Source organism: Trematomus bernacchii, unplaced genomic scaffold (genome assembly GCF_902827165.1).
Source record: "Trematomus bernacchii unplaced genomic scaffold, fTreBer1.1, whole genome shotgun sequence".
Taxonomy (NCBI): domain Eukaryota; kingdom Metazoa; phylum Chordata; class Actinopteri; order Perciformes; family Nototheniidae; genus Trematomus; species Trematomus bernacchii.
The window spans coordinates 28,187,478-28,203,872 of record NW_022987720.1 but is presented as its reverse complement, the minus strand read 5'-3'; the positions used below and the strand labels follow the sequence as shown (position 1 = coordinate 28,203,872).

General features: G+C 39.6%; 2 protein-coding genes across 3 annotated transcripts in view; both read left to right on the top strand.

The window, feature by feature from the left end:
• Positions 1 to 144: 144 nt before the first annotated feature.
• rangap1a (RAN GTPase activating protein 1a) lies at positions 145 to 13,567 on the top strand. Of its 2 annotated transcripts, none has more exons than XM_034144060.1 (16): positions 145 to 230; positions 1,394 to 1,508; positions 2,742 to 2,869; positions 3,657 to 3,716; positions 3,819 to 3,998; positions 4,369 to 4,503; positions 4,621 to 4,779; positions 5,409 to 5,522; positions 6,571 to 6,670; positions 6,774 to 6,858; positions 7,800 to 7,944; positions 8,953 to 9,069; positions 9,295 to 9,400; positions 11,310 to 11,398; positions 12,107 to 12,228; positions 12,872 to 13,567. In XM_034144060.1, the coding sequence occupies exons 2-16, from the start codon at positions 1,397 to 1,399 to the stop codon at positions 12,951 to 12,953; spliced, it is 1,734 nt and encodes a 577-aa protein (XP_033999951.1). In that variant the 5' UTR covers positions 145 to 230; positions 1,394 to 1,396; the 3' UTR covers positions 12,954 to 13,567. The 2 variants fall into 2 exon arrangements, with proteins under 2 accessions (XP_033999951.1, XP_033999952.1); XM_034144061.1 differs by having other exon boundaries at positions 12,107 to 12,271.
• Positions 13,568 to 15,499: 1,932 nt separating this feature from the next.
• The window catches only part of chadla (chondroadherin-like a), a 12,171-nt gene continuing 11,275 nt past the window's right edge, over positions 15,500 to 16,395 (top strand). Inside the window, exon 1 of the mRNA XM_034143687.1 lies at positions 15,500 to 15,658. Coding sequence (XP_033999578.1) covers positions 15,500 to 15,658 — 159 coding nt within the window. The remainder of the gene's footprint in view (positions 15,659 to 16,395) is intronic.

The following is a 16,395-nucleotide window of genomic DNA, read 5'->3' as shown; positions in this document are numbered from 1 at the left end:
TACTATAAATCATGCTTAGTTACGTTTTGGAATTTTGGACCAACTGATATACTGGAATGAAGGTAAACGCTTCCAACACATTTGTAGTCTCTGTTGGACTACAAGTCCCTTGCCTCCCAGCTCTATTGCCGTCAAGCGCTCTAGTGTCGTGCGCTGGGATCAGTTTTGAAAGCTAGTAGCGAGCGGGAGCGTGTGACTGGACTGGATTCAATCAGCACAGCAGTGTTTTGGTAATATCTATGACAGTTTGTATTAGTACTATGAATGCAATAGCGTTCCTGTATTCATTTAATTCAACCAGGGACTGTTTGGGTAAGAATATCATCTTTTTAGTTGCCAACGGTTTCCATATGTCCGACTCGAGAGGCCAAGCAAAGCCACGCTCTGTCCCACGAACTAGTGCTAGCTAGCTGACTACATGTTCCCTTTTCTGCTAATGTTGCCACTTGAATGAGTTTGTTAAGTGTCTGAAAAGCACGATATGCCCCTGAACTGACAGTTGTCAACAGCAGCAACACCTGCTCCACTGGCATTAAACCGTCTAGGTTTGATAGCACAACAACAGCAGCACTCGGCTAATGCTAACCGCAGGCAGGGAAACACCTACCCCAAAACAACAGTGATTTGACAGGTGGAAGAAGTGCTCAGGTCTTTTACTTTAGTTAATGTAGCAATACTACAGTGTTGTAAGTACAAGTCCTGAATTCAAAATCTACAAAAGTATTAGCATCAGAATATAGTAGAGACTATAAAGTACACTAAGTACTCATTATGCAGAATGGCTCATTTCAGACCCATATTATTGAATTATAATAAGTAATGTGTTTATCACTTCAGCATTGCAGCTGCTAAATGTGTGGTTGATTTCAGTTACTTTATATACTGCTTGATAACATAAGCTATAATAATGAAATAAGTGTATCATAGTTTATTGGTTGAATAGTTTTATATATATTTATATATTGCTCTTAATCTGCGAAGAAGCTATAAAATACAGCTGAAATGAAATCAAGTAAAAACTTAAATATTTGTGCAAAAACGTAGTATAGCAAAGGTATTTTTAATTGTATACAGAAAAAAAGACAAATCTTAAAAGCTTCTTTACCATTCAGCATACAGATTAAATATTAAAACATCCATGAATAAAATGTCAACTGCTGTAAACTTTTAAATGTATATATTACACCGAAAACCTCGCTTTCAGTTCTTATTGAACTAAGCTTCAGAAAAAAATAAGGTGGTTTGAAGCAAGATTATCCATACATTACTTTCTGTTTGGGTTTTTATTGACTTATATACTTGTAATAAGTGTTTAGGGTGCTACCTGTTGAAACACGTTCTGTCACTGGACGTCAGGATTATAATAAAAACTAAATAATTTGTTTGTGCACAGGCGATGGCGACAGACATTGTTGCGCAGTTGGCCGAATCTCTGGCTAAAACTGGAGTAGAAGATGGAGAGCTGAGCTACAAAGGCCAGGGAAGAAAGCTGGACGATGCCCAATCAGGTGAGAGACAGACTCGAATGACACACTACAATCTCTGTTTTAACTATTTTTTTATTAGAACACTCCATCTCCCTTTTCCCAACCCCCTAACCCTTTTTTTCCTTTGCATTTTAAGAAAATATTCTCAAAGCATACATAACAGAATAAACACATCTAGGTACAGTACATAGATTAACTACATAACAGATCACAAATACGAAAATAAATAATAGTAATAATAATTACAAATAAAATAATGGATACATTGTTAATACTCAGCTATACTTGACCCATTTTTCCCACCTTTCCTCAAAGAAATGCATTTGGTTTCTAATTCTCATAGTAGTTTTCTCCATTACATAGATTTCATTTACTAAGTTATTCCATTGTGAGTTTACTAAGTTATTATCTTTTAGCCAATTCCTTGTCATTTGTTTGATGATCGCTAGGGATGCTCCAACCGGAATTTTGGGGCCGGTCCGATCGGGTGGGTGGGGGCTATGGGGATCTTAATCTCACATTTAAAGTGATGTTTAAAACTCAGTTAATGGGGCTCATTTTTATATTGCTTCAGTTTATAATCGCAACGGATCGAAAAGTTCAGATACATTTTTCAATACATGATGCGCTTCCACAAACAACAACCAACATAATTATTACATTCAAATTAAGTACTTTATTCAAGTTTACATTAACTTTGGATAATAGCACGGGAGAAATTAGCGGAAGCGCTCTCTTTTCCTCTCTCCCTCTCTCTCTCTCTCTCTCTCTCCATCTCTGATGCAGCTCACTGATCCAGTAATGAGTGACCCGACAGTGAAGAATAAATATATGTATAACTAGTTTAGCTTGTTCCAGAGGTAGATAAAATAGCTAAGTGTGTTAGGTCTAACTCTTAGTGTGTGTTTCGCTCCGCTCACCGGTCCGTCACAGCGGGTGGAGCTGCAGGATTTCTGCTTCACACACGTTGCATACCGCTATTTTACTGTCTTTTTCGGACACCTTAAAATACTGCCAGACTGGTGAAGCCATTTTGGCGAGCTTGTTTTGCCGCGCACAGAGAAAAGTGTCATGTATTTTACGTCATGTCATCGGCTCTCCTGATCGGCCTTTATAGAGAGCACTGATCGATCGGCAGAGAGTGAATATCGGCCGATAACAATCGGCGGCCGATCGATCGGAGCATCCCTAATGATCGCTATTGTAATTACCAGAAATAGATACCCCCTAACCCTTTACCTGTTGCCCTGACAGTGGAGGAGATCGTCAAGGAGATCCAGGACTTTGAGGACTTGGAGGCTCTGAGGTTGGAGGGAAACACTATCGGTGTAGCGGCAGCTCAGGCCATCGCCAAGGCCCTCGAGACAAAGAGCAAGTTCAAGGTCTGGAGTGTTTATTCTCGATCCTTCTCGATTTCAATCATCACATTTTCTGACACTGTAACCAGGAACTGAGTGGTATTTTTAACTGATAAATATGAACTGGTCTATAAAATATCAGAAAATAGTGAATTATGGCCATCATAATTGACTTAAGATCATGTCAACAAATTGCTTATTTGTTTTGTCCAACCAACACTCAAAAACCTAAAGATATTTAGATTAACATAAGACAAATCTGTTCAAACAATTAATTAATTACTAAAATATCGGCAAATATATATATATATCTCTTGAGCAACTCATAATTTATTGTTTCAGCTTTATTTAACATAATACTGATGAATAACATATTAGACATAAGTATGCCCAGTTTTAAATCACAAAGTATATTTAAGATTGTCTCTCACACCTTAAGGCTGCATGATTTGGAAAAAACAGCGGATTGCAATTATTTAGACTGATATTGCAATATTAATTTGATACACTATATTGGAAGGTTTGATCATTCGCATCATTATTCTCATTATCATTATGAAATATATGAAATGATCATGGTGTTTTGTATTTTTAACCGGATCTGAACCATTCAAATATGTTTTCTAGTAGGTCTGTCTCTGCTGTCCCACAATACTTCAACATTTTTTATTTTGACACATTTTTAGACTTTAACAAATGTTGTGCTTTCTGCTATTTGAATATGAACTAGTCCATATTGCGATTTGGATAACATTTTGAATAATTGTGCAGCCCTACTCACACTGTTTATATTTTACTGTCTCTCTTTCAGCGCTGTTATTGGAGTGACATGTTCACAGGTCGCCTGCGCTCTGAGATCCCACCGGCCCTGGTAATAGTCTTCTCCTTTAATATCATTATCCTTTTTAAAGCAGGTTTTCTTACCCTATTTATCCTGCCATTTATCTTATCTCTTTCTCCCCTCGTGATGTAGAATTCTCTGGGTGACGCTCTGATGCTGGCAAACGCCCGGCTGACGGTTTTAGACCTCAGTGACAACGCCTTCGGTCCAGACGGGGTGAAGGGCATCGAGAGGCTGCTGAAGAGCACCGCCTGCTACACCCTGCAGGAGCTGCGGCTCAACAACTGTGGCATGGGCATCGGAGGGGGAAAGGTACGTCAACAGTAACCTACACCAGTTTGTGTCTGCTTATACAGTTTGTCATCTCAGGAGTATATATGTGTTAGACTGTCATATAAAACCAAATACAAATAGATGTGGTTGTGGTGGAGCATTTGCCAAAGTAACATTTAGATCCACTAGTGAACAGTTTTGTGTCAGGGTATATACCTTTCTTGCCTGTGTATTTGTATATAATTCACTTTATTCAGCCTGTTTTGCCTCTTGCATTACTGCTGGGTATTTGAATAAGGATTGGGTATCATGACAGAAAGGGAGATGGTTTCTGATTTATTGATAGCAGCCTTAAGGAAAAGAGAATTTTCCAAAGCAGAAATGTTCACACCTGTTTTCATGGACTCAGATCTTGGCTGCCGCGTTGATCCAGTGCTATAAGACGTCCAGTGCAGAGGGCACCCCCCTCGGCCTGAAGGCCTTCGTGGCAGGGAGGAACCGCCTGGAGAACGAAGGAGCCACCGCTCTCGCTCAAGCCTTCAAGGTACAGAACTTACTTCTAATCCACCATACTTGTTGCGAGGTGCTGTTATTGTAGACATCCTGCTAAAGATCTCCGAGAAGGTAGAGTAATCTTAGCATTTACATTCTGTGTTCCCAGCTGATGGGCAGCCTGGAGGAGATCAACGTGCCGCAGAACGGTATCAATCACCCGGGCGTCACGGCGATGGCTGGAGCCGTGCAGAACAACCCCAACCTGCGCATCCTCAACCTCAACGACAACACCTTCACTGAGAAGGGGGCCATCGCCATGGCACAGGTACTGACCTCACACTGGTATCATTACTGAAGGTAGCTCAGAGACAGTTTCTGACAGAGAAATTATCTTGGTTGAAAATGATTCTTGAAAAATGTATTTAGTTCAACTGATGCTTACCTCGCACCATCAACCCTTACGCCATCAAATGTATCATTTCTGAGAAAGGGAAGTCCCCTCAAATGTCTTAAGCCAATAAGTCGTTATTTAATGTTTTTATTTCCTTCATTTCCAACTCATAAGCCCATCGCTGGTAAACACAAGATTTAAAGTGCTGCTTTTGCTTGATCTGTTTTTAAGGAACTCACTTTTATTGATAAGATCCTTAAGTGTCTTTAAGAATCACCTACAGTGCAACAGTTCTAAATCAGATTGTAAAGACATGTTTAAAGGTCGTAAGTAGTTTAATTGCCGTTTCAACAGTAAAATAGGTTTTTAAAAACATTGTTTATGTCAAATAATGATCAGTGGAGCTTTAAAGGTGATAAACAAGGAATTACATTTCTTAAATATTTGATTATATTTTTGAAAATGATTCTCCAATTAGTCTGCTTTTGTTTCAGTTCTTCTGCTAATAATAATAATTGTTCTGGGTTTGAAGCTGTAGTGAATAACCTCCATGTCCTTCACAGGCTCTGAAACATCTCCGCAGCATCCAGGTGATAAACTTTGGAGACTGTCTGGTGCGGCCGGCAGGAGCCATCGCCATCGCAGAAACTGTATCAGAGGGACTACCAATACTAAAGGTAAATTAATACTAGGGCTGCACGGTATTGGAAAAAACTGACATTGCGATATTTCTTCCCCTGCGATATATATTGCGATATGAAAAAATACAGACCGTTTTTTTTGTCCGCAAACCATCCTTTCTTGAACTTTAATGCTATACAATTGGTATTTTTCTAACTATATTTAACCGGATGAAGGATTTTAGTCACGGACGTCTGGATCTTAAGTTATCAGAGCAACAAGCTGAGCTAGCTCGGTTAGCAGCGCCGAACTGCCTTGGAGAAACACATGAAACTACTTTATTCACTGTTTTTACCTTTGATCACCGGGTCCGGTTGCTTTGGAGATTTGATTGTGATTGGTGGTTTGCTGTCACTCACTCAAGTACCCCTGACATGAGAGCCGCGTGAGTTTTCCTTTTGTAGCAAGCAGCAAAAATTATTGTAACATGACGTGTTTGAGTTCATTTGCCTACTTAATATCGCAAGTCCTAAAAAAAAAAAAAAAGAATCGCACGTCCTGCGATGTGAATATCGCGCATGGGCATATCGCGATTATCGTCACGACACGATATATCGTCCAGCCCTAATGAATACTACACTGTACCTGATCTAATCTGAGGAGATTTTTGTTGTTACATAATTTACTCAATCTAAATGCCAATAGACACATACTACTGAGGATGTAAGGGACCACCTAAATATGGAGTGTGGACTGCTACTTGGAGAGGTCCCAGTTCACCTCCTGGGCCCTGCCGTGGTGCCCTTGAGCAAGGCACCGGACAACCCCCTTCCCCCCCCCACTCCCATTGCTCCCCGGGCGCTGTACACTAGCTGCCCACTGCTCCTAGTACTAGACTCCTGGTACTAGGATGGGTTAAATGCAGAGAACACATTTCACTGTGTGCTGTGTATGTGCGACCATTACAGAGGGTTTCATCCCTCCGATTCTATTCTATTCTATCTATTCTACTATATACATTTCATTATGAAAAGCCTTTATTTTCTTAGCCTTCGATTGAATTGTATCTCACCTTATGAGTAAATAATCTGTTACGCTCAACAGGAACTCAATCTGTCGTTTGGTGAGATCACAGAGGAAGCCGCTCTGGCTGTGGCACACGCCGTAAAGAACAAGGATCAGCTGGAGAAACTGGACCTCAACGGTAAAAATACTCTGCTCTTCCCAAATCTACCTTTTGTAGTTATTCTTTTTGAAAAATGCTGTTTTTATAAATGTGTAAAGACAAAAAATAACTTGGTTTCCAGGTAATTGTCTCGGAGAGGACGGCTGCAAAGTTCTGAAAGACGCCATGGAGGGCATGAACATCGCCGATATCCTCGGATCGCTCAGGTAATCACATCGTACTAAGTGACATAGAACATATGTGACCCGCTCTATTGAAATCAGTCGGAAGTCGCAACGGCTCATTTCAAAATAAACGTGGATTTGCGTAAAAAAAATAGTTTCAGGTGTTTTGTTTGATTTTATATGAAACTTTTATTTCCAAAATCACACGATAAATACATGTTTGAAGCTTGTAAAGGGAAGATGACAGCTCTCACCCGCACCCTGCTCTTCCATAGCGCAGCTCCCCCTCCCACTGACATTATGAATGTAAGGCGTATAGTAATCATAGATAACACGGCAGGGTCCGTTACCGTTTGTTTTCATCTGATTTCAAATAAACAAAGTCTTGGCTTTCAGAATATTAAACTTGTTTCGGCAAATTCAGATGATAAATACAACTTTGAAGCTTGTGACGGCATAATTACAAGCGGAGAACGGAGTAACTTGACGTCACAGCAGGCATAACAACAGCCGGTGTTTCTCGTGAGTGTTCTCCCCGGGAAACAAACACAATACACACACACGCAAAATGACACAAACACACACACACACACACGTATATACACACGCACTCGCGAGCTTCCCCCAGACCAGTAATCCAAACGAAAATATCTTCCCTCCGTACTACTTTGATCATTTGCTAATAACCAATCAGATCGATGGATTCCAGAGAAGAGGAAACTTTGAAGGCCTTTTTCTCAAAATGATGACTCGGTAACAGTCATTATATAATGTGACATATTTTGCTTAATATTTGGAGTACAACAACAATCTTGATATCATTAGAAAGCTAGGAATCTCCTCTTTCCAACAGTGTATCCAACTCAAAATGTGTCTTCGGGTCAATGCGACTGATTTCGATGGAGCAGGTCACATATGCAGTAGATTTATTTATTATACAGTAACACAGTATTTGATTTTGAACGTTTTTTTATTTGCCTCAGTGACGATGATGGTGAGCCGGAGGATGATGAGGAAGAAGATGATGATGATGAGGAAGAAGACGAAGATGACGAGGATGTGGATGACGAGGAAATAGAGGAGGAAGAGGAGGAAGAAGAGGAGGACGATGATAGCAATGGCATCAAGGTAAGATCAACTCAGACAAAACAAAACAAAATGTCACCTGTACAGAAGTATAATAATATTACATTTCTATCTGACAATCAGCAAGTTTGATGCTGCATTGAATAACCGTAGATCATTTTAAAAGTCAATAAATAACTAATTTTAATATTTTACAGACAAATCCACGTTTTCTGCCACTAGGGGATGCTATTGCTACTAAAGAAATTATTTGCAGCAGCTTGAATCATAGACTGTCCAAAAAAAGCTGTATCCGATAAGCACCAACCGTTTCTCATAGTTCTGATAAGATTTTGGACAAAAAAAAAAGGGAAAACCGATGACTAAGGAATTTGAAATTGGATGATCATTTTCACTTTCCCATTAATTAGGAGCATTTTTCTGAAATGAAAATCCAATTGTAAGGCCACACCAGCTGTTGTTTTGTGTACGTTCAGGGTGTCCGCGGGGTCTTAAAAAGTATTTAAAGTTGATAAATCAATTTAGCGAAAATTAAGGCTATTAAAAAGTATTAAACGTCATTTCCCAAGGTGTTACATGTTGTAGCTTGTTTTCAATAAGTATATAAATTGTCCAAAGAGGTTGTATTCTACAGTCTGCCTGAATGTAATCATTGCGTAGGTGTGTAGTGTGATTCTGTGTAGTTTATTTATGGCATCCCGTTGGATTTGACGTCATCTGAACAGGACATCGCACGCTCACTGCTTGATAGCGCGCGAAGGCCCGTTTACGCCGGTTGTTAAACAACATCGTTATGGGGAAATGCAAGTCTGCGTCCAAATGGTTGGAAGATAAGGAGGAAGGACAATCAATACTGTATATAGTCAATGTGAGGTAAAGGGTGTCGCCTATGTAACCGGTTAAAACTCCAAGTGGTGATGAGGTCTTAAAATGTATGGAAAGGGTCTTAAAAAAGGTCTTAAAAGGTCTTACATTTGACTTCAGGATTCCTGCATATTCCCTGACGTTTGATGCTGTTGTTTATTTGACTTTCTCTCCCCTCCCTCTCAGTTGTCCACCCCTGCCTCAGCCCCCCGGCCTCCAGACGTCTCCTCCTTCCTCAGCTTCCCGTCTCCAGACAAACTGCTCAAACTGGGAGCCAAGAGAGCGCTGCTGATCGAGCAGCAGGTAAACACAGAATCCACAAATACCTGTACACCAGTTTCCATGCACTGATCTGTTAATGAAACATACTGAAGGCTAAATGAAATGTCTTTGTGTGGTGTTATATTCAGAGACACTACTGCTAATAAATCTGTGTTTCCTTGATGCAAACAAACATATGATGAGCTTTATCAACTCTGTAAAACACGGTGGCCATCAGTGAGTGTTTATTTTCTTCTCTGTGTGCAGGTGGATGTATCTGATGCTTCAAAAACAGCTGAAGCTTTCCTAAAGATCGCATCTGTGTATAAGGAGGAGAATAATGATGTTAAGATTGCCGTGTTGGACAGCATCGGTGAGACACTTTGTCTGTTTCAGTTGATTTGATTGTTGTTCCTTTAAAGTAAAGAGTTTAAATATATTCAAATGTATTTACAGTCTTTGCTGACAACACACACCTTTTCTGTTATTGTCTGTTAAAGGGGTCCTATCATGCAAAATGCACTTTTGTACGTCTTTTATACATGAATATGTGTCCCCGGCAGTGGTTGCGTTAGACATTTTCGTTGTCCGTCATTTTGACGGACAGGATCATAACATTTCCGTCATAATCCATTATTACCCGTCATTTTATTTTTCATGTTTTAATGATGAGACATATTTAATATTTATGTTTGGGTACTAAGCAGCAAATGTTCATTCATTCCTTTTTTCATACAGAACTTTTAAGGGCATGGAGGGAAAAAAAGATGAACAGAAACACCGACCGTGCGGTCACTTTTCATGTCAAAACGAATATGAATGATTTATTTTTCCTTGCCACTTGCTTGTCCCTCTGCTGCTGGCTGAACGTTGTCAGTTTTAGTCTTACTGGCTTGTCCTTCATCCTCCACTGCATCAATCCCTCTTTTTTCACCTCGTTTATCCACACCATCACGATTACTGGGCTTATTAAAAAAGCTTCGGACACTCAGCTGCCGTGACATTTTGCGATTGCTAAAGCCGGTTAAACAACGAGGTAATCAACGAGGTCAAATACAAGACTAGACAATAGCTACTTAATATGCACACACTCGCCACCAACTGGACAGGGGTGTGAATTACTAAATAATAGTTACAGTAGAGTACAGTAGATCGCCCTCAGTCGACCTGGCCACTAAGGATGTAATATAATGTGGGCCGCTGGTGGACATTTTGGCGCTGTTCCGAGTTGTGTTCTAATCTGTCAAAATGACGGACTGCTTTCAGAGTTTTCCGTCAGTCTTGGAAAAATTACGTCATAGACGGAAAATATTCGGTTAACGCGACCTCTGGTCCCCGGTGTTCCAGGGAACTCACCAAGTGTCAGAAAACACAACCCTCTCTATTTTCCTCCATACCCAAATCTCTAAAAAAGGGGCTGCAACGGATCTGATAAAAACTGATCCAGATTTGAACACTTTCCTGACGTCAGGACGGTGGCGCTGCGGCTATTGGGCCAACTCCACCAATCAGGAGGACACAGCCACGGCCATTGCCGTTCGAAAGCGCTGGAGACGCTGTAGTACATATGCCAGGCCTGTAAGTGGCGCTGTAGTCTGCCACAAAAGCAGCGAAGAAGACTTGGTTACCATGGTTACCCTTCTCCGCTGTGGCTTTTTTTCTCCCTCCCCGAGGCAAGCGTTTGCTCCCGCTGCTTTAATTCAATGCAATCCCTCCCCATCGAGGCAAGCACTGTAATTCTCTCCGGTTAGTCCACCAGCAGATGACAAACACCCACCTCTCCGCCTCTTCCAAGGAACGAGGGGACCGTGCGGCAGAGTTTCAGTTTCAGTTACTTTCGCCGGTCAAGATGTCCGTTAAAGTTTAAATCTTCCGGACAAAATTAGAAAAGTGCCGGTCAAAGGTCTTCTTTTGTTATTTATTGAGCTTTAAAACAAATGAATAACGACTCTATATAGGCTATAATTAAACACGGAGGACGGAGATCTTTTTTTCTCCCCCTCTTGACTTGATCAGAGCACGGCTCCCCTCTCCTGCAGGGGGGCGTGGTCAGCTGCAGCTCACAGAATCAGCCCCGTAGACAGCAAACAGCACATAGAGCGAAATGAGGCATGGCTAAAATGCATGATCTGTTTGGTATTTTGAAAACAGAAACGTATAAATATACCTTATATAGGTATGGCCCTACAATATATCATTTAAATATAGCATGATAGGTTTCCTTTAAGTGGACATTGGTGCGAAACACTTGCAATAAAAAGATGTGTTGTTTCTCCTCACAGATGCCCTTCTGAAGAAAGCTTTTGCCACTCCGTCCTTCCAAGGCTACAGCTTCGTATCGTCTCTGTTGGTGCTGCTCGGACTTCTCAAGGTATGCTTAGACTGCATATATTCAGAAAAATGTATCAAGGCATAGAGAGAAATATTCCTTTGTGTTTCTCGTCCCACTTGGGTCTTTTTCCCCTATACTAACAGGTGGTTTTATTTACTTTGTATTTATTTACTTGGTGTGTCCATACATTTGCTCACAATACAAGCTAATTTTATTATCTTATTACGTGAATTAAAGGGAAAAGGGAGTAGAATCATACACTCTTAAAGAAAAATAATTGTATAAGTATATACTTATATATAGATTTTTGTTCACATACCAACACAGTCAAAAACATTGATTTAAAAAAAGGAGAAACAAATTAAAACTACTTAATATGAATAAAGATGGGTTTTTATACTATATCTTTTTTTAATGTTATTATGGTTTTCTTCAAATAGTTTTTCAAATTAGCTTTGTTTTACTTTTATGTACGCACCACAACATCAAGTAAAATTCCTCGTACGTGTTAACCTACCTGGTAATAAACCTGTTTCTGATTCTGATTCATACATTTGAATACATATAAATACACACATAGTCAAAAATATTAATCGCAAAAAAAAGGTAATTTAACCGTCAATATAAAAAGAAACAAGTATTTGGAATTATTCTGCTAAAAAGTTGAAAATAAATAAAAGTGAATATTCATAATAGTCATTGACTCCCATGTTTGTAACCCTCCTCTCTCCTCTGTCCTGGGCCCAGAGTGAGGACAAGGTGAAGCCGGTGCTCGTGGTTCCCGGTCACCTCCACACTTTAGAGCACGTGGTTCGGCAGGACTACTTCCCCAAGGAGAACGTGGCGGTGCTGGAGGCCTTCTTGTCCCGGTAAGGGCGTGACAGAATGAGCCAATCAGCAGGCAGCTCCCAGGTACAAAATACCCCGTCTACCGTCCTAGCTTCAGGAAAAAGAAGCACATGATGAATGTCTTTGCACTTGGTGTGCTCAAATGCGGTGGTGGACACTCTCTGGTGATTGCTCATTAATGTGTTTTCAATGGGTTCATATTTTCAGTTTCGGCAAAGGGTCAATGGTGATTTATCTTGAGAGAAATAATTATTTAGATTTTCAGCCCTGCCTCAATACTCCTTGAGAGATAGCGGATCAGTCTCTACACTAGGAACACATAGTGACATCACCATGTAACACTTACACTACTATTGGCTAGCGCTCCAACACATTGTACATCTCTAAGCGGTTGACCAATCACAACAGAGCCGGCCAGCTGACCAATCAGAGCAGACTGGGCTCTGGTTTCAGACAGAAGGTGAAAAGCGGTGCTGCAACACAGGCAGTATGAGAAAAATAAAGAGCTTTTTGAACATTAAAGCATGGAGACATGTCACAGAGATACACAACACAAATATGAACCTGGAAATTAGCCGAATAGGGCCTCTAATAATAATAATAATAATAATAATAATAATAATAAGATGTGTGTGTGTTTATAATATATGTTCTCATTCACAGAAACAACAATGTTCTGGAGTCATGCGGAAACGCCAGAGACGACCTCCAGTCAACACTGCAGAGAGTCAGGTCTGAGGGCTGAGGACACACACACATGATCACACACGCACACACAGACTGAACTTTGACTGATCACTGTTGGACCTTTGGAAACCAGCACACACATAGGCGCTCAAATTTGAAGCAGAGCCGACTCCACTCGCTTCGCTGCGTCGGAAACAAAGCTCTCTCTGGACTGGACTTGAATGTGTTTTGAAGAAAGCTGATGCTCTTACGGTGTGAAATAACTTAAGTGCTTTGTGTACAATCATAAAACCACAGGACGGCACTGACAACTTGGTCACCATGCTCCTGTTGTATTAGTGAATAAGAAAAAGCCTTTCACTATTCTCTAGATCTGTGCGTGCAGATTACACGTTTGGTGAAAACTAGAAAACCATGTGAACATTTTCTATTTCCCATATACCTTTTATTACTCTGTCGTTTTATATTAAATATTGAATGTTTACTGAATTCGAGAAATATGGTCAAACAATAGCGTTATTAAAATATATATTGACTGATGAATATCAAAATAGGACTGTAAAATACAATAGAAATATTAAAGGGATGACATTTATTAAATGTATATTCTGCTTTTACTGAGACACATGGTGCAGAGTATTTGTGTGCATAAATAAAGCTGCTTTGAGTGTTCAATGTTTCAACTTCTTATAATTATTTATTAAAGCAACTATCTTTGTGTTTGCGCCCGTAGACCGAAGCGTTTTTTTCCATCAGTTCACCATGTTGTGTGTCGTAAAGATATCGATATGGCCAGTGCTATATTTATTTTAATGTTGCAATGAGGTAAAGAAGGTGCTTGTTTATGAAAAGGTTGTCTAGACTCTTAACTTAATGCAAACTTATATAAATTGTCTGGTTTATGTTTGTTTGAAAATGCAGCTAACGTTAGCTATGATAAGCTAATGTTAGCGTTATCTAGCTTTGTTTTAGACCAACATAATATATGTTTGTTTTAGATCTAAAACTTGTCTTGGCTAATTCAGGATTTGTTTTGAATCCTTGTATTATTTTATCAATATCTTGCCCAGCTCAACATTCAAGTACATAAAAACTAAGCAACACAAGACTATTAAAGGGGACCTATACCCGGTGTGTCGGGGAACTCACGCAGCGTCAGAAAATAAAACCCTCTCTCTTTTCCTCCGTACCCAAATCTCTAAAAACGGGGCTACAACGGAGCTGATCCAGATTTGCGGCCGATATGACGTAATATCGGCGGCGGACCCACAGCACTATCAGAAACGTTGCTATCGGAAACAATGCCCGACTGTTTTGGACTTATATGGTCGGTGTTTACATTAGCATCGCTAACTCTCAGAGCTAACCTGTACTGGAGAGCATGTGTGTGAAGAAGAAGGAAATAAAAAGGAACTCACCTTGTGGTATAACCGGCAAGAGAGAAAGCCTTTGAGCTCCATACTGTTTCAGAAATAATCCTTGATCTAATAATCCTTGCTTTCATCACCACAGCATTTTAGACGGTATCTGCCAGGTCCCGCATGAGCCGGCATAAGCTCCGCCCCCTCTTATTTTATTTATTTTTCAGTTTAAAAATGGCTAGAATGGGTGATCTGTTTGGTTTTTTGACCAAAACACTGCATAGACATGTTTTTTTATATGTTTTTATATATCTGAGGCCTATGCTATTGCCTAAAAATAGCATGATAGGTGACCTTTAATATTAGCAGTGGACCTTTGGCTTTCTATATATGTATTTCATTCCTATTCTGTATAGTTTTGAGGCAGTGGGGGTCAAAGAAGTATAGAGAGAAGCCAGTATGTCTTCCAATATATCAACCAATTCTCTCTCAACGTAGTGTCTGCCTGTGTTTGAGCCTTTTCACGGGACAGAAAATGTGAAGCTGAGGTGTTAATTTGCAGTGAGGGGGCTCGGGGATCAGGGGTCATCTTTAAAGAATTTACCAAAGCCTTGTTTGTTAGCCGCTGGACCACAGACAGTAAGCTCTGGACACACTATAGAGAGAAGTCAGCGGCACATATCTGAAGCCATAACTAACAGATTAACATTTAAACTGCCTTTAGTTCACAGGCTGTGGCAGGAGGACGTTCTGCTTGAAGGTAAGACAGATTTTTCTTATTCGTTATTTGTTTCTTTTAGTTTGTTTTTGAGGTTAAAGTTTGGATTTACTTGGAATTATTCTTCACTTGAGCTGATTGTAGTTCAAATGTCAGACCTCGAAACAGCATTTCACAACCAACAATTGTGTTTTATTTATTTGCCTTGAGTATTTAAGATGGTTCAGATATAATCAATGTTATGCATTTGAAAAAATATCCAAATAAGTAGTAACTTATCACAAGTAGTGGAGTGCTATTGGTTATTTTGTTAAGGGATACTGTGGGTGAATGTGGATATGTTTCTTTGATTTTAAAATACCAGTGTGTGTGAGTACTATGTGGAGGGAATTTTGAGACTTTTGCAGTCCATTTACATGCACAAAAACGTATAAGCTTTTGTGACCCTTACACTAAAAAGTGAATTGTTTTGACAGCAGCTTTGACTTTTTATTCATAATTCTAACATGTGTTTTCCCGGCACAGATGCTTCTCTTCTCTGCTGCTTCCGTCCTGCTGGTTTTGGCGATGAGTTCAATCGTTGAAGCAAATAAATGTCCGAAAGAGTGCAGCTGTGACGACAGAAAACTCACGGTCACCTGCGTCGGCAAGAACCTGACAGAGATTCCCCAGACTATAGATGAGGTAAGGGATTCAAAACTAGTGTATGGGCCTTCCTTTAATCTCCAAAAAAGTGTTTGAGGAACGAACAATGAGTGGCAGCTGTGGACTGTTTCAGGATTTGTCTTTCATTTATATGTATGCATCCAAAATGAATTGGGTTAATGTACTCTTGCTTTTTCAAGACCTCTTGTGTTCATACTGTTGTACAGCTATGACAGCATGATCAGGGGTGTCCAAACTACGGCCCACGGACCATTTTGAATCGGCCCTCAGCAAATTCAAAAAGTTTAAGGAAATATGGCTCACAAATGAAACTTGTGCTTGTCTTATATTGTACTTCGTAAATATAAATGTGAAGATATATTACACGGTAGAATTCATGTGTTAATAAATAAGCCCACTTTCTAATATATCTTAGTTGATAAGAGAAAAGCCCAATGACTTATTTATTGATTGATTGATACATTTTATTTTGAACAAGTAAAATAAATAATTACAAAACAAAAAAAATGTTGCCGTGCATAGTCATGTAAGAGAAATCAAAACAAAAAATGACATTTACAACAACAACAACAACAACAGCATTAGCAACATAAACAGTCCCACATCTAGTGTTCGAAAAGGAGTGAGAAGAAGTATAATTTATTTAATCTCACCCCCTTGTCCCTAAATTATTTATTTATAATCTATAATCTGAAATAATTATCATTATTATTAATTATTATTGTTATTATTATTATTAATCTGCTTTACCTGTT

Coding starts and splice junctions, on each gene's coding strand:
- rangap1a (XM_034144060.1), top strand. CDS start 1,397: ATGGCGACAGACATTGTTGCGCAGTTGGCCGAATCTCTGGCTAAAACT. Junction 1,509..2,741: donor GCTGGACGATGCCCAATCAG/GTGAGAGACAGA, acceptor TTGCCCTGACAG/TGGAGGAGATCGTCAAGGAG. Junction 6,859..7,799: donor GATATCCTCGGATCGCTCAG/GTAATCACATCG, acceptor TATTTGCCTCAG/TGACGATGATGGTGAGCCGG.